General features: G+C 41.9%; 1 protein-coding gene across 7 annotated transcripts in view; it reads right to left on the bottom strand.

Moving 5' to 3' along the window:
* Window positions 1–26,323, bottom strand: part of GHR (growth hormone receptor) — a 278,998-nt gene that overhangs the window by 69,350 nt on the left and 183,325 nt on the right. For all 7 annotated transcript variants that reach the window (XM_058718748.1, XM_058718777.1, XM_058718740.1 and 4 more), the window contains one exon: window positions 5,646–5,711. In XM_058718748.1, coding sequence (XP_058574731.1) covers window positions 5,646–5,711 — 66 coding nt within the window. The remainder of the gene's footprint in view (window positions 1–5,645; window positions 5,712–26,323) is intronic.

Raw genomic sequence — 26,323 nt, 5'->3', positions numbered from 1 at the left:
ACAGAGAACAGCTCTCTTGTAGATTAAGTAGTAAACGTCTACCTACCCCCGATTGTGGCTCAGCAAATTGCTAGGAATTGAGGAAGGATAAAAAAGTTAAGACCTAGTATTTATCTTACAAAGAATCTTTATCTCCCAACAATTACATGTGAAAACAGGACAGTGTATGATAAAACACGAACAGCTGGAGAGTAATGGCAGGCATTGTCTGGGTGTTTGGGGCTGGAAAAAAGTCACTGCCAAGGCCATATTTTGCCTTGTAATTGAACACTGTTATTTGAGTTATCAATAATATGCATTGTCTACACTTTATTTTGCGTATCCTGGGAGAGATACAAAGTACTTTCACTGACAGTATCTTCTTTACTCTCTTGTTGGTCTTGTTGGTCTAGGAACGTCTTTTCTCTGCACCTCCATTTCTTCTTGTGTAAAGTACATAATTCTGTCTGTCTTCCTCGTACTTCAGAGAAGCAAGGAAGGGGCGGGGGTAAATAGTACCTGTAGGATGCTTGGCGTTACCTGGAGATTAGTGCTATGAGTCAGGAAGGGCTACCACTAGTCTGGGTGCAAGAGAGAGCCAACATAAACACTGTTTCCTTAAAAGGGATCATAATAATCTGTGTTTACTTACTGAATCATTTACTGACTTATTTATAAACAGTCGCCTGTCAAGAATTCAATGTCAGCTTTAATTTCAGAACCCATTGTCAGAACTGCTCTCTAAAGCATGTCTGACGCTCAAGTTCTTTGTTAGAAGTAAATCCTGCAGATTCTAAGATACCATCCCTGCTCTGACACACTCCCCTGTGTTGTGCTTATTTTAGCCGTATTGTCAGCTAGTCAGCCCATAAAGTTGAAAATAACTGATGAAAAAGAATGCTCAAAGCTGAGAGGGTCATTCAGCTTGGATGGGGGCAATGATGGGTCACAGCCAGGAGTGGGGCTATGCTTCCCTCAGCAGCTGAAGTGCCAACAGAATACCACAGTGATGACATAGAGGTCCTGTGACATACCCTAAGACTAGACCATGACACCAGTCCCATGACCTGAAGTTAAGGTTCTGTGGAAGGCTTTTGGGAAAGACTGTACGTGTTTATAGCAATGGACAAGAGAAATTTTTCTTCCTGTATATATTTGTCCCTCTCCTTTCATAAATGCCTGCTGGAGGGCACAGAGGTGCTCTGTGCTAGCCAAAGAGTAATTATGCTATCAGGGAAAACCTGGATTTTTTTTACATGTGTGCGTGTGCGTGTGCACAAAATCCAGAAACTACTCATTAAGCACTTGGCATGTGTCAGGCACTGTAGGAGACAAGGACGTATACAATAGAGCCTCTACCCTTGAGGATAATATAGTCTATTACAAAGGAATAGAAAGCATACACAAGAATCCATTAGGTTGAAACAAATGACATGATATTAAGGTCCAAAATAAAGCTGAGTATAGGACATTTCATCCAGTTCAATCCTAATACCTGTTGGAATAAAATAAGGGCCACGAGAGAACACAATAAACACCATGGGGCCAGATACTATTCTAACTCTTTTAAATATATCAACACTTATAATTCTCACAACAGCTATGAGGTAGGTACTGTTAGCACCCCTATTTTAGAGACAAACAAACAAACAAACAAACAAACAAAAAACAAACAGCCAAGGTACAGAGAGCTTATGAGACTTAGGAAAGATCACTCAGGAAGTATGTGGTAGATCGGGGACTTAAACAGTCTGTCTTGCTATCTTGTTCCACAGGCTGAGTTTTGAAAAGTACTGTGTTATATACTCTTTCCTTAAGAGAAAGCAAGGAAGGCCTACACAGATTCCAAGATGGAAGTACTCATCCTCTTGGGGGATAAAGTGATATTCGAAATATGCCTGAAAGAGAACAATCCATGAAGGATGTTCCTGACTCAGAGGAAAGAAGAGGGAAGTTCTGGTGAAGGGGTTATTAGGAATAGATACAATGAAGCAGGAAAAGCAGAGACACGAACGCGGGTATCCATAGCATACAAGGGCGATAAGGCTAGAAAGGCACTTAGGATCCACATGATGGACCTTCTTGAATGCCAAGGAGATGAGCTTCTTCATAAGGTAGAAAATAGTGGGGGGCTACCGAAGGTGTTCAGGCATAAGAATCACTGCGTGAGACGTAGGCAGGAAGAATGAACATGGGAGCAGAGAGCAGGATGGCCTGGAATAGGGAAAAGCAGGAGGTAACAGAGAGAAATTAGCAGACGAGGACAGGAGTCTGGCTAAGACCATAAGATAAGGACATGTAAAGGTGATGATGACTGTATCAAACTTCTGTCTAATAACCATGTTTCTATTGAAAAGTAACTTACGATGTGAAGGAAGTTGTTTGTGAGCTTATAAAACTGTAAGCAATTCATTTGTTGTGCCCATCTAAGATGATAATCTTTTGGAATCCTTTCAAAACTTAACTCTGACCTCGGTCATTATGTTTATGTTCAGAATGCCCATTTTCATAAAATCTTGGACTCATTTATGCTCCAAACGCCAGTCAATGAAACTTCAATATTTTCCTCCGGTTGGATATTCATTTTAATTTCAGGTGGAAATGCCATTGATCACAAAATTTACACTCTCACAGCAATATGCAGTAAATTCAGTGAAAAGGAATGGCTTTTAAAAGTGAGATAACAAAATCTCTTTCAGAAAGATGTGCAGGATATATAAGTCTGTCAATGCTGCTTAGCAATGTAATTTGGTGTACAATCCGCACCTAAAGTGGAACCTGGGGGCTGATGGTTAAGGGCGTCCAAACAGTTAGAATGTGCCTACATCACTGGCTTACTACAGAAAACCCATCATGAGAAGACTTTGGGCTTCCTGGTACAGAGGTGTTTGGCAGGCACTTAGGCAGTGATTCCAAATCTGGAGACAAAGAACATCTGTGTTTCACAGAGGGGACAAAAAGGCCCACACTTGGGTCAGACCCTGGCCAATGCATACCCTTCTTCTACTGTTACCATATCGTAGCCTTTGCCTGTAAGGAAGCTGTCCTCCGAGTATAAACCATTTGATTCCTAGCAGTCCTTTCCTCAATGGGAACAGGGTAATTAATGTGTAATTAACACAAGTGGGGAGATCTGATCCTCCACGAGGGTTCCAGCCAGCCCAGAGGCCCCATAACAAGGGGTGCTTGTGGGAATTGTTAAATGTGGAGAAGGATGGGTAACCAGGGAGCTATGAAGGGTGCTTCCATTTAATTAATTCATATGCAAGGTACCGTTCAAGGTACCATGTTCAAGGTACCGTTTTAGGCCCGGTGAATTACACAACTCTAAGTAAGATCCAGCTGTTCACAATCCCGATGGGGAGATAAGAGAAATATGCAAATAGCTCTACTGCAAAGCAGCATTTGATATATTCCTTAAAAGTGGTATAAAATAGCATGATCTCCCTCGAAGACGAGCATGGAGAAGGGAAGTACTGCTTAGGGCCAAGCACTGTGTTCTGGCTGAGCCTTAAACACGGGCAGGATTTATATTTACGGGCAGGGTGAGGTGGAAGGAAGATTGTTCCAGAAGACGGGCTGAAATGAGCAAGTCCCAGGGGTGGGAAAGCACAGTGTTGTTGGGGAGTACTAAGTAGGGTAGACTTATAAGCGGGGATGAGGGATGTTGGATTTCAGTGGCTTGGGGTAGGTTTGAAGTTTGAAATTTGAGTTGTTTAGAGCAGAGTGATATGTTGGGTTCTTAAAACTGTCATTGGCAGAGGAAGGTGGATACAAGAAGGGAGAGATGAGTAGGGGGGAGAAGGGGAGAGGAGGGAGACTGCTACTCAGGGGTTACTACAATAGCCCCAGAATAAACTACAGGTGGCCTGGAGGGGTGTGGTGGCATCTATTTACGTTAGGTCAGTTCTGCCTGGAATTTGCCCCGAGGGGGTGTAATTTGTTTTTCCTCCATGGGCGTTTTGCTTTGAATCTGAGAATTTAGAAAAATGCACATAGGAAATGTATGAATTATAACTGCGTAATGATCAGACAGTTCACGTTGAACACTAGCTTCGTGTGTGAAGTTATCTCCTGAGTGAGAATATGAGATTGCTGATGTTAGGACAATATCTTACTCATGTCTTTCTTCCCCAGGGTGCAGAGTTAGGGCTGGGTGCCTAGCAAAGAATTAAACGCTTGGGATACAGTGACAGGGAGGTGATAAGAGCACCAGGGTCTGTCGCATCTCAATGAGATGCTCGGATGAAAAAGGTGGCCCTGTGTCCAAGCATGTGCACTGTGGAAAGTGTGCACTGATAGCCACATCCACGGATGGGAGTAACTTTATCCAATCAGTCCTGGGATGGGGGGGAGCTAACTTTTGAAAAGGAGAAGCTGGAAAGGTAGTATTCTGCCTTTGTGGGCAGGTCAGTATCTCTGTGATATATCACAGAGAAAGGATAATTGGTATTCTTGCTTATCACAAAGACAGAAAATCAACATATGCCAAATGACTTGGCAGGACTTTCTTCAACACATCTGCCATACCCAGAGGTTGTATTGCAACAAGGCCCAGCGTGACTTTACAAAGAAAATGGGAAAAATCGTACGACCCCTCCGAGGGAAAGTGAGGAGCAGAGTCCTACGTGTGTGGAGGAGAGACCAATGCAGGGCGGAGCATGCACATCAGTAAAACATTCTCCTTTCTGAAGTTTTTAATTTTAATTCCAGTACAGTTAGCATACAGTATTATATTAGTTTCAGGTGCACAATACAGTGACCCCACCATTCTATACATAGGAAGACATTCTTAACTGATTCCTTTTCATTTCCGTGCAGAAAGTAGCAATAAGTTACATTATCTGCTGCGTGAAGGCTTTGAAAAATACTGGCTGGGAGAACCCAAACATCACTAAAAAGCCACCCCTTTTCTAACCCCTCATATTAGGGGGTTATTAGGGAACAGACGAACATGGTGGAGGCTTCTAAAACAGGAGGGTTTGAGTTCTGCACACAGGACCAGCATATACGCTCAGACACCATGAAGTGGATCTCTAATGGAGCAGTGGACGAAGTTCCTTGGGAGCACAGAGGCAGAGCAAGTCTTTGGTTCTAGCCGATGTAGAGAAGCGTCCCCACAGAGCTGATGTCTGAGTTCAGTCTTGGGGATGAAGGGGGGATTGTCAGAGGACAAGAGGGTGATGTGCAAAGGCGTTTTAAGGAGAAGAGCTCGCTTGAAGGCAGAATTTTGGATCATAAGACGATATGGTTGAAGGGAAAGCTTTACTGTCAATGAGATCACTAGGTAGATAAACATCTCAAAATCATACTGACAACATAATACACGATTTGTAAAAGGAGGCAGTTCCTAAATTCAATAAACGAATTGTTGGTCCACAATTATTTTATCTTTTTTTCCCCTTCACATTAATTTGGCTTTACTTAACCTCTAAAGATAAGCAAATTAGAGAGATGAAAAAGCCCTCTTGTAGAGAAGCTGAAAAAGACATCCTTTAAAAGTATATATATATATATATATATATATTTTTGCTTATTTATGCAAATTCAATCAGTCATTTATCCAGGTACCAAATCTCAAATAAGGCAGAGAAAAAAATTGGAGCTTGAATACGGTAAAGCATGGACAATATCACTGATGACAGAAAAAGGACTGAAATTCTTACTTGTCCCTAGGCCTGGATTAACTCTTTGCAGACTCTGGGAGGCTCTGCCAAGGATAGCTGGTGTGGCTGGAACAGAAAGAGAAGAAAACCATTAGTCATCCCTGTAAAAATGGTCTGATGTGACTCTGTTACAATTTCACTTTCAAGTGACAAAATGTGACCTGGCTCAACCTCACAATAATCCTCTCCCTTGTTTTCTTTTTCTTTTTAAAATTAAAATTGTACCTACCCTCTAAAAAGAACTCATAAATATCAGAGCACATGGAAACCCTGGTGTTAGTCACCTCTGGTCTCATGGCTAGACATGGTCAGAAACAATGGAAAATTGCCTTCCTATAACATCTGAGTCCAAGCTTGAGCCTTGCTTGTGAAAATGCAGAGGGACATAAATTCTCGTTTCAAAACAATATTAAAAACAGTTCAGTCAAACAAGTTTATTCTTGGAAATAAACATGTGAGCAATCTTGGGGGTGGGGTAGGGATGAAGGGAACTGAAAAGTTGCACAGGAGGGACACAGGATTTGTGATGTGTGGCATGCAATGAGTCATCTATTCTAAAAGTGGTTATAATTCTATGGGTACCACTATTAGTTTGCATTAAAAACAGGAAAAATGGAAAATGATCAATGCAGTCTCTTTGAACCTCTGAACCTGGTTGTTTTGCTACAACTGTTGCTACTATGCAACTGTTATCTGGGTGGACAAGGGGATTTCTCTAGGATTCTGCACCTCCGTAGAGGGGCAACGTGGTCTGGGCTCACAATAAACTCTGGGAATCATGTGGAAGCGGGGAAGCTGCTGATGCTTTTGGGCCTCCGTAGAGGTCTGCAGAAACAATGCTGAGAAATCTCTCTCTGATTATGAACAAAGGGCAAGAAGCAAAACAAAGATGCATTGGGCAGCGAGCTGACTCACTCCTGTCTCCCCGAATTTCAGAGTCAGGCGGGTCCTGCCCACCAGCCCCGGTCCACTCTTCAATGTGCTTTTTCACTAACTGCTCCCACTGAGCTACCAGGAGGAAGCAGCTGTCGGGTGTGGTGTTCATAATATAGAACCCAGCAGATGAAGTCAGGATCCTCTCCCTAAACCCTGCAGGATTCTAACCTTTGTAAGATTTTTTTCATTCTGGGCATATCAGTGAGAGCATTTTTCCAAGTGAAGTTAGGCTTTGGGGGTTTTGGTGAGTTAATATTTTAAATTCTGTGCAACTGTGACTTCTGAACTATGAGTTCTTTTTATTCTCTCTCTAAATGTTAATATTAGAAGCTCATTTGCTGCCAAATGCAATAAAGAATTATGACAGAAAGCAAAGAGAATACACATTTGCCCAGAATAGATAATGTATTACACATTGATTTTAACGTGACCAGAAGGAAAATTGCATTTTATGAAAATACCCTCAAGTCTACTTGACCAGAGGCCTTGATATCCTCAGTCTTTATTATTACCATTATCTAGAACATGCTCCCCTCCAATTCCTTACCACACATCAGAGAATGCTTTGTTTTATGACCCCTTGCCTTAAGTTGGGCATTAAAACATTATTTCAGTTGGTAAGTTTACATAATTTCTGACTGTAAATGACCTGTTCCACTGACAACTGTATGCACCTTAAGAAACTCGTGACAGCTCAAAGGAAGAGTAAAATTAAATCAATCACAGGACAGCATACAATCCTACGTGTTATTTTGGTCAAAATTATCCAGCAAATGTGTCTCCGCTTAAAACTGGGAACACTAATGGACACCAGTTTCCAGGCACAGATCAGCAGTAAAGCTGACAAAGTTCTCCACAATGATGACTGAGATGGAATGTGGGGGTCAATTATGAGGCCCCAAGGGAGCATGCAGAGCCAAACCCCAGGCCCGGAAATGCCTGGGGAGCCCTGGCTACCCCTGACTCGTCACAAACGAGGATTTTGCTTTCTTTGCAGACAGACATCTGGTGCTTTCCTCTTTATGGTATCAGCATTTGGTAACATTTTCATAAAGCAAAAGTGCTCCTCAGCTAACACTCTCCACAATATGTGATGAGTCAAGACATAAAAGGAACAAATGGCGTCCTCAAGGAAAGGCCACAGATTTGCACCAGGCCCAAAAGGGTGCTGGTTACAAAAGTAAAACACAATGAATAAAACTGTCTCCTTAGCAAACAGACGTGTCATGCTAAGTTGCTAATTTTAATTAGTGTCAAAGCTGTCCTTAATGTCTATAAGTGCTGAGCAGTGAGGGAAAAACGAACACATGCAACAATAAGCAGATAATGAACACTCTGACATATTTACATAGGAGCTTTTAAATGCTGCTGTTATAAAATGGTCAGCTGCAGCCCCTGGCCTCAGCGAGCCCACAGTCTTCTGGGTAGGAATCTGTAAAGGAGCAGTGGGATGGCCCTTAGCAAGTCTGGACAAGCTTCCTGGGGAAGGGACTCTTTGAGATGGGTGCCGACCTTGGGATGAACAGGCAATGGAGAGAAAGGGAAAGGCAGCTGGGGCCAGGAGAACCACTGCACAAAAGTGAGACACAGGCTGGGTAGGTAAAGAGCCTCGATCTCTCTGTTGGGAGTGGGTGGAGCAAAGCTGAGCTGGGGTGTGTTGAGTTGGGGGGGGGATGCCAGGGTGCATTGGGGATGGTCATTCTAAACAACTTAATTTTGACCCTGCAAATATTGGAGAATTCCTGCTTTGCAGTATCCTGAGTAGAGCTCCTCAGGGTGGACCTGCCCAAGAACAGGACCCCAAGACTAGAACTAGCTGCAATCAGATCTTTCCTACTTATGTGCAACCTTGTACTCAACTTTTAACTATGGCATATATCTGCCCCTGGTTTCTCCGTCTATAAAATGGGGACAGTGACAAGTATCTATACATGCAAGGTTTAAATCAGTTAGTACACGCAATATACTAAATATACAATATAAGTGCTTAGTAAATGTTAGATATTCTTATTATAGCTATTATAATTTTTCAGTTATTATTGCTAGCCATTACCCTGAAAGCAAGGGCCCATCTTTTCCCATGAAGAATGTGACAGTGTTTTTCACGAGGCTGTGTGAGCTTAGGGCTTTGCACTTAGGAGGACAGGATGCTGCCCTAAGCCAGTGAGACCCTCCACTATTTACATCCTCCTGTGCAGGCTGAATGTAGACAGTGGACTCTGGGGAGGTGATTTTGGTCAAAGACTCAGGCTGGGACTAAATGCAGTCAATTCTAGTTTTTGTAAGTTAGTGAATTCTCTACTGTACCAGGAAGGGAGCTAGAGGGGAAGAATCAATGTTCTGGGGAGTATCGTAATTTACCAGTGGTGCAGCAATGGCATTTAGACCCAGCTCCGAATAGACCGTGCAAACACAAGTCAATAAACAAAAGTACTGCATGTGGCAGCCATTTTACACGTGACGAGAGGTAACGTAAAGGGCCTCACATGGAATCTGCCATAAATTAAGCATTGATTAATGTTAGCAGTTGTTATCCCTACGAGTTTAGGATTATGATAACGATGATGTAACTGTCATGAAATCTTTATCTCAAGACTGCCTCTGACTGTGATAATTATTTTGCAATACCTGCATCTGTCAAGTTATTACATTGTACACCTTAAACTTACACAATGATTTATGTCAATTTTGTCTCAATACAATCGGGAAAAAAACCTTCTGAGAGGTTTTGCTTTCTCCTTCAGGAAGGTTAGTTGTTCTCCATCTGACAGTCCTGGATACTGCTTTCACCCCCCTTGCTGTCACTGCTCATTTGCCTGTGCCCTTTGACACGCAGCGAGCTTCCTGGGGTGGGTATTTCATCTTTGTAACCTCTGTTAGGACAACAGGGCATGACACTTTTTAGAATCATGATGCCTGCTACATAAATGAGGCAAATGATGATGACTTATAAATGCTCTATACTTTGGCTTTGAGGCTAAAAGGGAATCAAACAAAAATAATTTATTCTCAGCAAATTGTGTCTCTCCTTGGAAACCTCACATTTGATTGACTATTACCTGTCTTTCTGAGGTCTGTTTATCCTTGACCGTATAGCAGAAATCTTCTCTCCTTGGGTTTCAATGGCTACAGCTCTTTCCAGACCCACCTGTTGCCTTTCTGCCCTTCTTTTCTGTCAAACTGTGATCAACCTCACTAAAAAGTATTCAGTTTAAAGTCCTTATCTCCCTTCAACCTGCCCTTGCAGGTTCAAGGTCAAGCTCGGTATCTGGTCACACTGATGCCACACCCCAAACTATCCTGCTGTCTGAAGGCGCTGGCTGATGGCAATGTTAAAAAATGTGAGGTGCTTATGCCTCACATTGCTTATGTGCTTAAAAATGCACCAGGCACTACGCTAAGCACATTTTATAGATTTTCCCATTTTACCTTCACAACAACCCTCTGAAGTATTATTAGTCATGATTTATGGATGGGGGGTCAGAGGCCCAGACCAACTAGCTAACTTGTCTTAGGCTACCCAGCAATTACATGGTAGAATCCAAATTTGAACTGGAGCCATATTCTGAATCCACCCCCGCTCCACTGTTTCCCAAACTTGCCTGACCATCAAGATGCACTGCGACATTTGTTAAACATACGGATTTCAAGGTCCTGTCTCAGATCTATAGAATCTGAATCTCCAGGGCCCTGGTCAATCTGTGTATTGGCAAGGTTCCCAGAATCTATTAGTTTATCTTCTATGCCCCATTCCCCAGCCAGGTGATTGTTATGACAAGGTGTATTGGCTCTGGTTGGAGTCCCTGTGTCTTCTTTGGGGCTCTACTGTGAGGACTTCCCACACACAGGTGATGCTCATGAGGGCATACTTGTGCTATAGAGCGCAGGATGATTTGTCTGAATACTGCAGACATTCTGTCAAGATATATTGATGGGGCCAGGTTGCCGGGGCTTTGAGCAGAAATACCCTTCAGGGGTCAATTCATGAGAGACCAGGTAAGATGCATGACAGTGATGTTACACAGCAGGTCCTGGAACTGCACTGTCTTCTTGGCCATGGCTACCCTTGGGCACAGCAAATCCTGGGCCTGACTGCAGGGATACTTCTAAGCTGGAACTTCCTTTCCTTTGTGGCTCACTGGATTAACTGAATCCCCATCCACAGTTTCTCCTGAATTAAAGCATATTATCTCGTACATATTATGACTCTTGGCAGCTCTAAAGAAGCCTGTGTAATCTGAACAGGAAATCTTTGGACCTTTGGAACAGACAATATTACCTCCCCAGAGCTCAATGAGGGAGGGTGTTTCTTTTATACTGGAACAGTAAATCACAGAGCACATCACGTGAGATAATCGAAACAAGCAAACAAAAAGAACCATGAAATGATGCAGATGGTTTCAAGCACTTTTTAAGGCTAAAAAAGTTTCTTTATGAAACAATATATAACAATTTGGAAGAGAAACTATCATCAGGAAAAGCGCATGCTGAAATAAATCTGCAGTGGCCATATTTTGCTATAAATGTATTTTGAGAGTAGCTGGGTCTCAAGGTAAGAATCCATGTGCAGCGAGAGATCTTAGAGACCTCCTTTTCTCACAGGCCAGCCCCTTGCTTAGTGGGCCCAATGGGGGAAATTTCCTAATAATAACTTTAAGTTTCACATATTCCTTTCCTGTCTGGCAGCGGTCTCCTTGGTGAATTTTTTTTAAAAAAAACATCCTCCTGACACAAGCTTATGCACGTACTGAGGACATCTGCTTGCAATTAAAGACAGATACTGGGGCCTGGCATTTCAAATGTAACCCTTTGGGTGATAAAACCAGTTAAAGGTGCAGTGGCTGAAGGAGAACACATTGGTGGTGTGGCTTTTGTTGTCGTGGTTGTTGTTTTTAAGGAGAACTAAAAGGAGCAATTAATATGAATTCCCGGTCTCAGCTGGCTTGCATCTTCCTTCAGCAGAGCTTCCCAGCCATTTCTCTGGCTTTCCCTTCCAACTGCTACAAGAACAGTTAAACACGCTGCCCAGCTAGCCAGCCGCTCCTAGAGCTGCTTTTCATTATGGAGACAGCAGGGGTGTCAACACCCGGCAATGGGCAGGAAGCCAGTCCCTGTGCCCTGCGATAGCCGGCCCGAGCATTCATAGACAACGCTAAGAGGAGCAACCAGAATCACAGGTTGGCACTTGGCCAAGATCAATACTAGGTAGGCCAGTTGGGGACATAGGGTTGAGAACAGAAGGACAGACAAAGAGTATTGAAAGGTCAGACTGAAGCGGAGGGAGAAGGGCAGAAGTGTCTCTTCCCTTATAATGTTGTTTTAGAGGTTTTTAAGACCTGTGAATCCACTCATTAAAGCAGCAGGGTCAGACTGATTTAATAAGGTCCAAAGCTCAGATGGTGACTCATAGATGGTGTGCTGGGGCTGGCACTTCTTCCCAACTTTGTATTCAGTGGCATCACGTCATCGACTTGAGATCAGCCAAACTGGGAATATTTACACAATAAAAGTGGGCAAATGCTACACATCCAGGCCCCCTGCCATCTAATCCTATGGAAATTCCGTCCACCTTTCAAGAGCAGTTTGAGTGTATTCTCTTCCATGAAGTGTTTTATTGTCTCCCATCCCCCCATCCCTCCATCCCTCCATCCCTCCATCCTTTGTGTTTTTACACTTAAAAAAATACCCGGACTGGGGCACTTGTTATTTCCTGTCCACCATCTTAGTTATCTGATGTGCCCAACGAGTGAGAAATTCTTTGAAGCTTGAAGGCAAGAACCATGTCTCATTCTCCTTTGGGTTCACCATCCCATTAGCATAGTTTGTTAAATACAGTGAGTGCCCCATGCATATTCATGAGATTACGGAATACTTCACCATGAACTCTTCCAACAAGGAAAGTTGGGAGGCATCACGGCCTTGCTTATATTATTACTTTGAATTTATCAGACATCCTGTGGCCTCTGGAGTCTGAATTTGCACAAAAGAAGACTCTCAAACACGTTATTCGGTCCTATGATAAATGCCCTCCAGGAAACATGCATGCTCAAACCTGAGGCAATGTCAGTATATTTTAACCCATTTTCATGGTGTCTAGCTCCTTAATAGTGTTCAGTGAGGGAAAGAAATAATGAAAATAAGATTGTTTAATTTTCTCACTTCCCTTCCTGTCACCTGGGTGGTTCACTTGCCTGGCTTTGCTTACAGCAGTGAGCCAGTCTTTTAATATCATGGCATATGGTTCCCGGTGTCCGTTTACGAGGCTGAGACTGGTAGCAGTGACTCTTACGTCCTGGGAATTGATTGTTTTGGCAAATTTATGGATCTTGTTTAGCCAAGGCGCCATTTCAGAAGCACAGCATGCTAAAGGTGTCCTAAGAAAGCATGTACTTTGCCAGAGGTTTTAAGGTGTATTTTCCCCTTTCTGGGCGAAGGCATTTTTTATAAACAGGTTGGTCTGGCTCCTGCCACTCTGTCTCTTGTTTCCAAGCTCTACTCATCAATTTCCACATAACAGTTCTTGAACAAAATCTTGTTCCTTTGGGAAGTAGGTAGTTGAGAGCTAGGGAGCATGATCTCCAGTCAGAATTGCTGTGTGTGAGGGGGGCCTGGGTGGCTCAGTTGGTTAAGCGTCTGACTTCGGCCCAGGTCACGATCTCACGGTTCAGGAGTTCGAGCCCCGCGTCGGGCTCTGTGCTGACAGCTCAGAGCCTGGACCCTGCTTCAGATTCTGTCTCTCTCTCTCTCTCTCTCTGCCCTTCCCCCACTCCCTCTCTCTCAAAAATAAATAAACATTAAAAAAAAAGAATTGCTGTGTGTGAGTACTTAATGGCATGCCAGGTGTGATCCTAGATGCTGAGGATACAATGGTGAAGACAACAGATGGAATTCTGCCTTTCTGGGCCCATGTTCTAGTGTGTATAGGGGAAGACAGCAGACAGATAAACAGATAGTGCCAGGGGGCAGGGTAGGGTAGCCAGATGTGTCGAGAGTGGCTATTACAGACCTGAAAAGCAGGGTGGAGGAATTTGGGCTCTGAGATTGGTTTGAGGGATAGCAAGGAGGCCCCGGTGGTAGCAGAGGGAGGGGAAGAGGGGGGAGAAGAAGGATTTAAGGTTGCAGAGGTGCCCAGAGTCAGATATCGTACAGTCTTGCAGGCCAGAGTGAGGACTTGTGAACTGCTCACCAGGTCAGTTTCCATGACCCCATGGGACCCCAGTTTCCATGGGGTTCCATGAACCCCAGTGAGGTGCAGCTGCTGTTGCTGTCAGACCTGTCCCACTATGGTGTATCTTTCCCACTTGAATCCCTTACTGTAATTGGGGGACTGGGAGGTATTGGCATTGGGTTCTGAGACTATTTGGTATATGGCTCTAATTCACTAATTAACTCTTATCTCACTGTACTTGATCTGGGTTATAGACACAAACCAGAGGGCTTTTTTGTTTTGTTTTTGGTTCATGATATATTTATTGAGCAACTGTTTTGTGCAAGGCACTATGCTAGGCATTGGGATATGGTGGTGAACACACTAACACAGGTCTCAAGGTTCATTTCTTTCTATCCCCTAAATGGGTCTTTAGCCTCAGATCAATGTATCTGCTTGCCATCTGGCATATTCCTGATTCTAGATCTTTGCCTCATTCTTCTTTCTTTCTTCAGAATGGGGAGAAGATCAGAGGTAATTTCCATTTTTAGAGCGAGGATAGTACTTCAGGAAATGAAATAATGTACATAAACTACTTAACAGAATGTCTGGCACATAGTGTTAGTAATTATTTATATACTAGTACGTATTTATTATTACAATTAACTCTCAATTAATGACATTTATTATTTTTGCTACTTATCTGATAGTTACTTGTGCCCTATACTGTATGTTGCACTATTTAGTTTGCATGTGTTTCCATTCTTGCCCCCTCAATTAGATCGCAAGTCCTTTGAAAGTAGAAACCACACGTTATCCTTTCTAACCCTGCATACACAGGCCCTCAGGAAATATCTGTAATATGATGCCTCTCTGACCTTTTATTCTAACAACCCCTCTTTTGATGTGTACCTGCCTGATTATAGGTATGTTCGTTAACAGAGCGTCTTGGTGGTAGGTCACGTACATCCTATAGATCTATTTGTCGCATTTAGATACAATAAAAACAACAACAATAACAACAACAGAAAACTTTGACACAGCTTCGCTCAGATACCTGATTCAAAAGGTTTCAATTCATTTTCTGAAGGCCAGCTTTGGAAAGAAATTGTTGGAGCTCTGCTCTGTGGCTAACACGGGACCAGCTCCAAGAATTATTTCGCAGTGGAAAATGGAAGCTCTACCCAACAGTGAATGGAGACGGGTAAGGTGACAATCCATCACAGACACCTACCTTGGCAGCAAGGTACCTGATGCTTGTTTTTTTTGCACTTTGTCCTTTTCCTTATGCCTTCTGTAGTTCTTGGCTCCAGTGAGAAGCAACCTTTATGGGTGCCGAAGCTCACTTCTAAATCTAACTTCAGTTAGAGTTTCCAAAATGGACAATTTACAAGCAGAGTCAAAACAGTCAATCAAGTCACATAATATCCACTTAAAGGGGAAAATTATACTGGGGGTAAAAAAAAAAAAAAAACTTATGACATTTTTCTGGAAGGAACATGCTGAAACTGAAAAGTAGGTACATTTCTTTGTAGCTCTAGGGCAGGCAAAGTCTTACAGTGTAGAATCTAAGTTTTGTTTCCTTGCTCAAATTATGTTTAATGTGATGATGACATGACATAAGGAAAAATCAAAAGCCTTATTGATAGTCCACATGTGGCCCCTGCTCTGGCCATAGACACTTTGCACAGTGAGTCTTTGTGGCGGCCTGAAGGGGCACCCTGCCCATAGGTTTTCTGGCGGGACAGGGACACTGTATGGCTTTAAGTGTTCCCTGATCGAATGTGGGAAAAGAAGCAGCTAGCCAAATTCTGAACAGAGTTTTTATTGTGCTGTGGCCAGGAGGTGAGGGGGAGGGAGAAGGACAGGAGCCCCACACAACTTCTGCCCTGCTCTACTTTCTGGTGGATGTAAGTTAAAGGGACTGAAAGGGACACCTTTGGGTAGATGGGGCAAAGGAAAATCAGGGACCTTATAGAGTTCAAGTTTAGGATCTGTAGCAAATGCAACAAGTATACATATATTTATATTATTTAATTCACATCTATATTTAGTTTACATTTACATTTAATTTACATTTCTATTTAATGAATGTCCTAGCAGGAGCTGGTCCAACTGGAAGAGCAACTGAGATCCCAAAGGAATCTTATCAGCCTCCTGCCCTAAATTGCAAAATCTCAATTGCCTAATTTCCTTTTAATAGAAGGACTATGTGGGGAAAAGGAATCTATAGAAGCTAGAAATGGTGGGGGCCACCAACCTCATTTCAAATGAAGACCCCAACAGGACATTTCTCTTTCCAAAGAATACCATCAGGGGCACCCGCCTGGGTGGCTCAGATGGTGAGGCGTTCCGACTCTTGATTTTGGCTCAGGTCATAGCTCACGGTTTGTGAGCTCGAGCCCCGCGTTAGGCTCTGTGCTGGCAGAACCTGCTTGGGATTCTCTCTCTCCCTCTCTCTCTGCCCTTCCACCCCCCCCCCCCACCTCTCAAAATACATAAACTTAAAAAAAGAAAAAAAAAAAGAATAACATAAAAAAAAAAAAACTCCTCTGGAAATTATACTCTAGTTTTGGGTTCTTAGGAGTTGCCATCCCAGAATCTTCTTTTATTCTTGCATCTTTTAAGCCCCTGCCTGAATGACTGACTCCACTTGTAGTTTCTTCTCTTTTGAATCCACTTCAGCTATACTTCTGACCCTTTCCTTCCACGAAACCTGTTCTTATCAAACCCAAAGCTCTCTTCTTAGTTCTTAGACTTCTCAACTTTTCAGATGCATTTGATTTAGTGGTACCATTGCCTTTTAAAGACATGTTCTTTTGCCTAGTTTTATGATGCCAAATTTGCTTGTTTTCCTTTCTCTCTCACTGGCTGCTCTTTCTTGGTCCCCTTTCTTGGCTTCTCTTTCTCCTTATTGCGTTGCAGACTCTGCTTCCAGAGCCTTCCCCCTCCCGCCACCCCTCAAGGCATATCTCATCAAGTCTCATGGTTTTAAACATCATCTATATACTGATGGTTCTGTAATGGTTTCCGTCTTCAGCCTGAGCCTCTCCACTGAACTCCAGACTCTACTCAGCCTCTTTTGGCATCTTCACTAGATATTCAATATTCAATATTCTCAATCGAAACACAGAACTCTTGATAATTCCTAACAAAACCTGATCCTTCTCAACTTATCATTATCTCTGTAAACTATTTTACCATCTAACCTGGTCCTTAAGCCAAAAACCTGGAAGTCATTTTTGTTTCTTCATTTTCCCCAACTCCTACCCCCCAGTTCAACCCATCAACAAGTTATGTCAATTCCATCTCAATTCAATTCTCTCCATCTCCTTTGCTATTTTTTATAGTTCAAGCTCCCAACATCTCTTTCCTGGACTATCAGCTTCCCACCCAGCCTTCCCACCTCCCCTTTGTTACCTTTCAATTAACCACTAAAACATTTCACAGAGTGACCATTTCTTTCTTTCTTTATTATTTATTTATTATTTTTATTTTTTTAGACAGAGAGAGAGAGAGAGAGCAAGCCAGGGAGAGGGAGAGAATCTTAAGTGGGCTCCTGGCCTGATGCAAGGCTCAATCTCAGGTCCCCAGAATCATGACCTGAGCAAAAATCAAGAGCTGGACGCTCAATTGACGGAGCCACGCTCCCACAGGGCGACCTTTTAAAACCATAAATCAGATCATGCTACTTCACTGTCTAAAATTCTTCAATGGCTTGGTGTGTATACAGAGTAAGTCCAAACTCTTTATAATGGCCACTAAGATCCCTCATGTAGTAAATATGGCTGGTTGCCTTTCCAGACTGCCTTTCTCCTTCTTCTTTCCTAACAGAATCTTAATTTTATTCAGGAGCCCTTCCTCTCCAAGCAGCTCATGTACCTCAAGGGAAGCTGACCCAACCCCCGCACTCTGAGCAGGTGTAAGAGGGTGGAGGGTCACTCTCATATGCTTCAGAAGTCAAGAAAGAGGATGTGGCCCAAAGGGAATCTTACTGAGGGGATTAAAGAAAATTTAAGGGAAAAAATGTTACAGTATGCCATAATCTCCTTGCTTTATCTACTTCAACCCAAGCCCAAAGATGAAGTTGATACACCTAAGACAGCAAAGACAAAACTCTTGGAAAAGAACTTTGGAGTCACTGGATTTAGTCAATCTACCTCTGGTTTTCTAGTTATATGTATGAGTTTTCTTGTTCTTTAAATCCGTTTGAATTATGCTTCCTGTCACTTGCTCCTGATCCTAGTACATTCCAAGAGTAGCTCCTGCTTTCTACTTTTACTTCTTATACCAATGTCTTCTTATCATTATACTCCAGCTCTGAAACTTGCTCAACTAATTCAGTCCCAGCTCTTGCTGTTCCTTGCACCTAAATGACCTGTGTGTGATTGACTGAGGTCTCAGCTCAAATGGTATCTTCCCAGGGATGCTTTCTCTGATCAAATAATTTGAAAGAGGTATCTGCAGTCACTTGTGGGACAACACAATGTTTTATTTTCTTCAGAGCCCTTATTTATCTTTGTGTTATTTTATTCATTTAGTTGTATTCTTGATTGTTTTCCTATTTTTTTTTTTCCCCCATGAGAATATAAGGCCTGAAAAAGCAAGAATCTACTTTCCTGGCACAAAATAAGCATTCTATAAATATTTGCTGAATGGATAAATACATGAATGAAGCCCTTGGCCCTGTAATAGTTGGAACTTTACCTACTTCCTGTTTGTTACCTTACCTGCAACAAGTTTAAAAGTTGTAGGCTATGTGTTCTACAGATGCACCTGTAAGTATTTTCCTGGAAACTTAATGGCAATTCCTTAAAATCAGCAACAGATAAGTGGTTGCTAATTTGCTTAGCTGGGCATAAAGGGCTGTAAAGCAGGAAGAAGCTTTGAATGCAAATAGTTGGTCATCTAAAGGGTAGCTACTATCTTTTCCCCATCTCCAGCAATGGCATCATCACTATTTTCTTAGACTCTTAGGCTTAAAATTTTGCACTTGTCTACAACTCCTCCTTTTCCTGCTAGTTGTCAGAACATGATGTTGGTTCTTTCTTTCCTTTATGGATTTCCTAGGCTCTTCCCGTCCTCTCCTTCCCTCTTAACACTTCCCTAATGAGGCCTCATTTCTTCACTCATGCCTTACTCCAAAGTCTTGTGTTATCTCTGTCTGGATCAAGGATTCCAGTCCATTCTTTGTATGCTTGCTGGATTAATCTTCCTAAAATACCATTTGCATTCTGCTATGTCCCTGCTTATGAACTCAACTGGCACCCTAAGTCCAAATTCTTCAGTCCAGCATTTAAAGCATTTCTTCAGGGGTGCCTGGGTGGCTCAGTTGGTTAAGCATCTAACTTTTAAGCTCATGGTTCATGGGTTCAAGCCCTGTGTCAGGCTCTGTGCTGTCAGTGAGGAGCCTGCTTGGGATTCTCTGTCACCCCCCCTCTCTGCCCCTGTCCCACGGGCATGTGTACTCTCTCAAAATAAATAAATAAACTTAAAAAATATTTTAAAAAATAAAGCATTTCTTTAGAAGGCTCTGCTCTACTCCTCCAACTCCTGTCTCACAACTTGTGAATGCAAACAGATGCCTCAGACAAGACAGTGTCCTTATGATCATTAGCCCGTGTTCTCTCTTCTATCTTCTTAACTTTTTTCTCTTTATCTTTTCCTGCTGAACGTTTCCATCTTTCCCTTCCTGGGCAAAATCTCCAACTCCTTGCAATACACCCCTCCTTTCTAAACCTCTCATAATTGGCTTTATTCCAACATCTGTTGACATTTCATCCTTCCCCTTGAACTGGCCACTGAAGTTCTCCATCAGTAATTTTTCTTGAAAAGATTGCTGAGGAGGAACATGGAATGCAAACTATCTGTATACAGTTACTATCATTAGGATGATCTCTCCAAACAGGAAAATGTGACCCAAGTGTATGCTATAAATGAGTAGCATAACAGTGTTAGAGGACACAGAGACTTCTAAAAAAGTTCTTGAAGTCACATTGGAATGTGGACTATTTGGAATACTTATTTCCAATAAATATAATCTATCCAAAGCTTCTAGGATATAATTTACATTGTTTTCCTTCCTTGGACATCTTCCTACCATAGATTGGCACAAATCAGTATATTTTAGAAATATGCCAATTTATAGCCACATAATTTTCTTTAATTAAAACCAACTAAGTGTATTTTTTGTTTTCAAATTTCTACTTCTGTAGTGTGGTTTTAGTAGGTAACTTCCTGTTTCTTCAGCTTAACCACAATACCTATGTATATTCATGACCAGTGGCACGCACGAAGGTAAATGAATGGTATGTCCATATTTCTGAAAATGTCTTCTCTACACCCATTTCTTGATGATCACAAATATTGGGATGACAAACTGATTACATATAATCATTTCAGTCAAGGCATTGCCTAAATGCCTCGCTCTTTGCTAGGTTCTGTGGGCTCAGGAAAAGTGTTGAAGACATGATTCCTGGGCTTAGAAATTACAGTCTAGTTGGGGAGCAAAACTAACAGAGCAGATGCTACCAGAGGTTCCTAAGGCCTAAAATGTTTAGAAGTCATTGATGAACAAGGAGTTTGAGAAGTAGGAGAGCAGCACAATCAGGAGAAACTTGATAATTTTTAGTGTAAGTAATGGGACTAAAATTGATTGTGAAAGCTTGGAGAATGGAGGATGCAGATAGATGGGCAAATGAGGGAAATAACATGCCTCAGGGAAATGATAAAAGGGCAAGACTGGCTTGTAGCTGCATTGCTAGGGACAGGTACGGCCATGATGAGAGGTGGTGTGTCTGGGAGGAGAAGGAGGAAAAGCTGGATATTCAGTATGGAGCCAGATGGCCTCAAAACACAGACTTGAAGCATCTGGCAACGGGGAAGCCACAAAGATTCTTGACCTAGAGTGTGGTGGGACAAAAGGGCTGTTTTAGGAAGTGGCACTCTTCAGCTGCATGCCTGAGGAATTGAGGAATCTAAGGGACTCTTACAATGGCCCAGGAATAACCTCTGGAAGTACTAAGGTCATATCCATTATTCTCTGTTGTTCCTACTTGTTCAGAAGACCTTGACAAAATAAGGCTTTCCACATGACTTAACTTCTATGTGAAAGTTTCCTTTTCCATATCTCCTGCCAAGTCTCCTAAGAGCCATCCCCCTAGCTTGCCTCCTTCAGTGGATGATGACTTCCTCTTCAGTACCCCTCTCACCCTCATGACCATTAAGTGCTAAAACACATAAGTGATCCTAAATTTGTGCTTGCTAAAACATCAAACCCAGCAGTGTCCAAAAATTAATAAAAATGTTCATTTCTTGTTGAGAAATAAAAGTAAAACGTTATAAATTTCTATCAAATGTTCCCCACCTCCCTGCAGTGTAGGCTATGTCAAATTCCCCCTTTCCCTTGAGTTGGGGCTCCTGCAATGCCATGTTGGGAAGGTTCTAGAAAATTTCAACACTTCCACTTAATGGAATAATCTCATTCTGATATTAAAGACTCCATCTGTTCATTTTAAGATAGGGCTTCTCTGGCAGCAGAGGGAGTAGAAGGCCCAGGTCGGCCCTCTAAATACATTTATTTGCTTCCTCTCTGCAGAAGGCTGTGGGAAAAGCCTAAAAATTAAAAAATAAAACGAAATACCTGATTCAAATCATAATATTTCAGAGGTTATCTGTACAAATACTTGAAAATGTATGAGGTACTCGTAACAACAGAGTAAGGCACTGTTTCTACTCATTCATTAAATCGACCCATGATGCCTGATAACTTACTCTACCTAGCATGTGACTGGTATGTCTGAAATATCCCTGCCCTCATGAAGGTTATATTCTATGGCTACCCTGTCAACAGTATCAACCTGGTTAAAAACGCTCAAGACGACATCTGTCTTGTGACTTCTTGAAAATAATCTAATTTCTTTAATGAGCAGAGAAACGAGACTGTGATGATGAAGAAACTAGAGAATGAATTTGGAAAATAACTAAAATCTTAGTTAAACCTCCTTTAGTTATCTAACTCAGTATTCAACCAACACAGCCATAAGTTGTATATAAAAATGGTTTCTGGAGTGGGGCGCCTGGGTGGCTCAGTTGGTTAAGTGTCCAACTTCAGCTCAGGTCATGATCTTGCGGCTTGTGAGTTCGCGCCCCGTGTCGGGCTCTGTGTTGATAGCTCAGAGCCTGGAGCCTACTTCTGATCGTGTCTCCCTATCTCTCTGTTCCTCCCCTGTTCATTCTCCCTCTCTCTCTTTCTCTCCCTCTCAAAAATTAATAAATATTAAAAAAAATGGTTTCTGGAGAATATGCAACGTATTAACCTAAGTAAATGTCCAGCATTATGTACTGAATGCGTATTTCTAACAAAGGTTCAAGTCTATATGGTGGGTTATTTATGCCTCTTCTACTTCTCTCTCAGTTAACAGCAGCACATCGGTGTATGCGCCCCAAAATATCCTTATTTTCTCTGTGGCATTTTTTGTTGTGGAGGTTAAAAAATCTTTGAGACGCAGTCTTGTAAACTGGCCAGGTATAGAGTTCGTGTGAAGCAGGTATGAATTTTCCGCAAAGTCATCAGCATGTGAAGAATGCCACATTATTATACTTCTCTAAAACTGATTTGAGCGTGACTCTGACATCCCCAACTCTTACCAAGTTGGTGGGATATTCAATTCAATTCCCTCTCCTGAGTTGAGAAAGGTCTTTGGCAATCTTATTCAGAGATAAATATTTACAAAAACAAAATTCATTCTCTTTCTCTTTCTTCCCTTCAGGTCCCAACTCTCCTTAACTCCAAAAATGCTCACCTCTCTCCCCAGTATTTATAAACAAACCTAGGAAGAAAAGTCCTGTTCTAGACCTGCAAATCCCCGGGAGCCAAGAGAATGTGAAGACTTGGCTGTCTTTCGGAATGGGAGCTGGAACAAAACACAAATTAATGCATCAATAAATGCTCCTGTCACATTTGAAATGTTAAGTGGCCAGTGTTAACCTTTCATTCTTACAAAATGACTCAGAAGTGTTGAAAGGCAGCAATTTTGAGTCATTAATTCCTTGGAATTGTAACCTAGACTAGAGTAGGAATTTGTGTTCATGCAAAACTGTTCTCTATGTCTTAGAGAGCTTGCTACTCTGGGTTCTGTGCTCTTTGGACCAGCAGCGTCAGCATCACATGGGTGGGGGCTTGCGAGAAGGGCAGAAACGCTGGCCGCACCCCAGCCTTCAAAATAAGAACCTGCATTTTAACAAGTTTCCCAGGTGATTCATATGCACATGAAAGTTTTAGAAGCACTTCTTTAAGTGTTTTTCCTCCTGTTTTTTCTTTTCTACTTCTCAAACACTAGGCATAATCTTTGCATTTCTTAGGGACCCCCCCCAAAATCTTCCAAATGGGTAATGAAAATTAAGCTTCTGAAAGGCGCTTCCTTCTGTTCTGCAACCCTTGGATGAAAACTGTGTCAGAACATCTGGGATTAGGTAATCGATAGACTTTCAATGGAAAGTCCATTCCAATTGTCTTCTAGATGGAACAAGGCATAGTTACACTCTGGTTCTGTTCACGCTGCTAATTCTACTAAACTGTGTATGGAGGGACTTCCAAGCTGGGATCTCTAAACTGTAATTTGAGAAATGAAAGACCAGCATTTGGTCCGGGTTCCAAACACAGCTTACCGACTGCTTACTACAGAGGGCAAGAAAAATGCCCTTTTTTTTTTTTTTTTTTTAAATTTTTTTTTTTTCAACGTTTTTTATTTATTTTTGGGACAGAGAGAGACAGAGCATGAACGGGGGAGGGGCAGAGAGAGAGAGGGAGACACAGAATCGGAAACAGGCTCCAGGCTCCGAGCCATCAGCCCAGAGCCTGATGCGGGGCTCGAACTCACGGACCGCGAGATCGTGGCCTGGCTGAAGTCGGACGCTTAACCGACTGCGCCACCCAGGCGCCCCAGAAAAATGCCCTTTGAGCCAGGGTACAAGCAGTTTTCAAAAGTCATTTGACTTGCAAAAATTCTATTTGGCCTATAAAATTTATACTTGGCTTAACCATTTACACTGTGCAATGCCAGCTTATTTTCCAACCAGATATCCCCTTCTCTGAATGTCCCTAACTTTAATATGCCAAGGATCAAGAACCAGTTTGTCCCTACTCCCCACCCCCACTGGAGATTAGACAAGGAAAACAGATTAGATTAACATTTCTTTTTTTTTTCTTTTTTCTTTCTTTTTTTTTTTTTTTTTTTTTTATCATTTCCACATTTCAGTCACTCACTCATTCGTTCATTTACATTTTTGCCCACTTTCAAGTAACTGTTTTTAAGGCAATTTTATGTCTTCAAGACAATGTCAAAATCAAATACCTGAAATAATTTACACATGTTTTTGAATGGTACTCTCCAAATTACACAGCTTCCTATAATGATGCTCTGGTAGAAAATGCCACCAATAAATACTTGGCTCACTCATTTCTTAAATGTATTTATCAGGTGGTAGTTATCTGCCCAATCAGTTATCAAACAAGAATAAACAGCATGAGGCAAGGGTCATGGAAAGCAAATAGTATAAGACAAATCCCCATGCTTGAGTAGATTACAGCTTCATTGGAGAAGCTTCACTGTCTCACACAGTGAGACAATTGCAAAGATGAGCCAGAATTAACAAAGCACTACTAGAGGGACTTCCAAAAACGCTGCCTGATAACTCACTAACTAGGTCAGTGGTGTGGTCTGAAAGTTGGAGCAGTCTGGGAAACCTACATGGATAAAGTAGGACTTGAAGCAGAGCCTGGGGGATGGCTAAGGTAGGAGTTACAGGAAAAGAAATGCCAAGAGGGCACAGTCATAGATAATGTTATACACTTATTTTGACTTTGAAACAGCTTTATCTGAAATAACTATAAAAAATATAATTTCTCCTCTGGAAGAGCAATTTGGAAGCAAGGCTTGATTTGTAGAAGGTTCTCTCTGGATCTCAACATTATACAGACAGTAGAGGAGACTTAGAGGGCCACACTGCACGCTGGGTAGGCTGAGAATTTCAGACCAGGAACCATTACAGCAATATTTGCGAGGCTTGGGACCCTGGAATCGGATGGCAATCTCTGGAAGGTGCAGCTCTTCCTCTGAGAGCAGGTGCAGTTCTAATCTAAACCAGGAAGGATAAACAGCTTCCTAAATCTTCATTCAAGCAAATATCTTGAGGTAAAAGTAAATAGCCAAAAGTTTTATGATATCAAAAATCTAAAACAAATAATAACACATTAGAAAAATACTTGAGCAACAGTTACACAACCGCAGAGACGTTCTGGTCTAGAATGTGGTTACCAAATACATCCTCGGTATGGTCTTTCCATTCTTCCCATTATTATTCCTCATCAGTTAATACTGCCTGATGGAGTCACCATTTGACACGGCACTAGTAAGGCAAAGTCATTGCAAATTCTTGGCCTCTATCCAAGGAATGCTCAAAAAGTTGTTAAAAATCGAAGTGCCAGAAAATAGTTTTATCTTTATCTCTGGGGCTGTGACTTGTGAAGGAACTAAAGAACAGTCAAGAGTTGTGGTGAGTTGCCAATACTAATCCTCCATGTGTGGCAAATCACCTATTACTGTGAAAATTATTAATATGTCAAAATTAAATGGCTTTCCTAGCAGGCTCACTGGCAAAACATTTCCAAGAAATGTTATGCCTATAACTTTAGGTCAAATAAATGAGACAGCTCATCTTCCCAGAGACTTAAGTGAAATGCCTACTTTTTTTGAGTTTCCGTAAGTCATAATACTATAGAAAGGCCAAATTGATGTCTTTGCACCAAAACTATTTTTACAATGGGGCTAGAGCCGTTCATTCGTCATTGAGGCAGAAGAGCTAATTCCGTGTGTCTGTGTTACAGACTTTCTTTTTGGAAATTAAATACCTAAATTTGGTGATTTTTCAGTCAGCCTACTCTAAGGGAAGCAGGTAAACTACCATTTCTCTGGCATTTCACAAATAGCCATATTAAAACCAATATACCAAGAATCTATAGGCATATTGCTGCTACTTGTGAACTTTAGTAAAGACATTCGTGTTTTCATTGCATGTTTTACCATATCTGTTGCCTCCTTTGCCATTCTTAAATTTTTTTTTTTGACGTTTTATTTATTTTTGAGACAGAGAGAGACAGAGCATGAACAGGGAAGGGGCAGAGAGAGAGGGAGACACAGAATCAGAGGCAGGCTCCAGGCTCTGAGCCATCAGCCCAGAGCCTGACGCGGGGCTCGAACTCACGGACCGCGAGATCGTGACCTGAGCCGAAGTCAGAAGCTTAACTGACTGAGCCACCCAGGCGCCCCTACTCCTTTACCATTCTTATCTCTACTTTACCTCTAGCTTTTTGGCTCTTCATCATTTAGGATAATAATTTCTCACCTAAGTACAAAATTTCCTTCACCAAAAAAAAAAAAAAAAAAAAAAAAAATCAAAATAATAAAAATAAATGTCTTTGTTGTATTTCATGTATCACCTCCCTAGATTAGAACTTGGGCATTTTCAAAATTTTTAATTCACAACAGGCAGAAATGAGGACATTATGTGGCAACACTCTGCACAGTGCCTGGAC

The sequence above is a fragment of the Neofelis nebulosa genome, chromosome 1 (assembly GCF_028018385.1).
Source record: "Neofelis nebulosa isolate mNeoNeb1 chromosome 1, mNeoNeb1.pri, whole genome shotgun sequence".
Taxonomy (NCBI): Eukaryota; Metazoa; Chordata; class Mammalia; order Carnivora; family Felidae; genus Neofelis; species Neofelis nebulosa.
The sequence above is the reverse complement of the archived record's forward strand: the minus strand, read 5'-3'. Positions and strand labels throughout refer to the sequence as shown.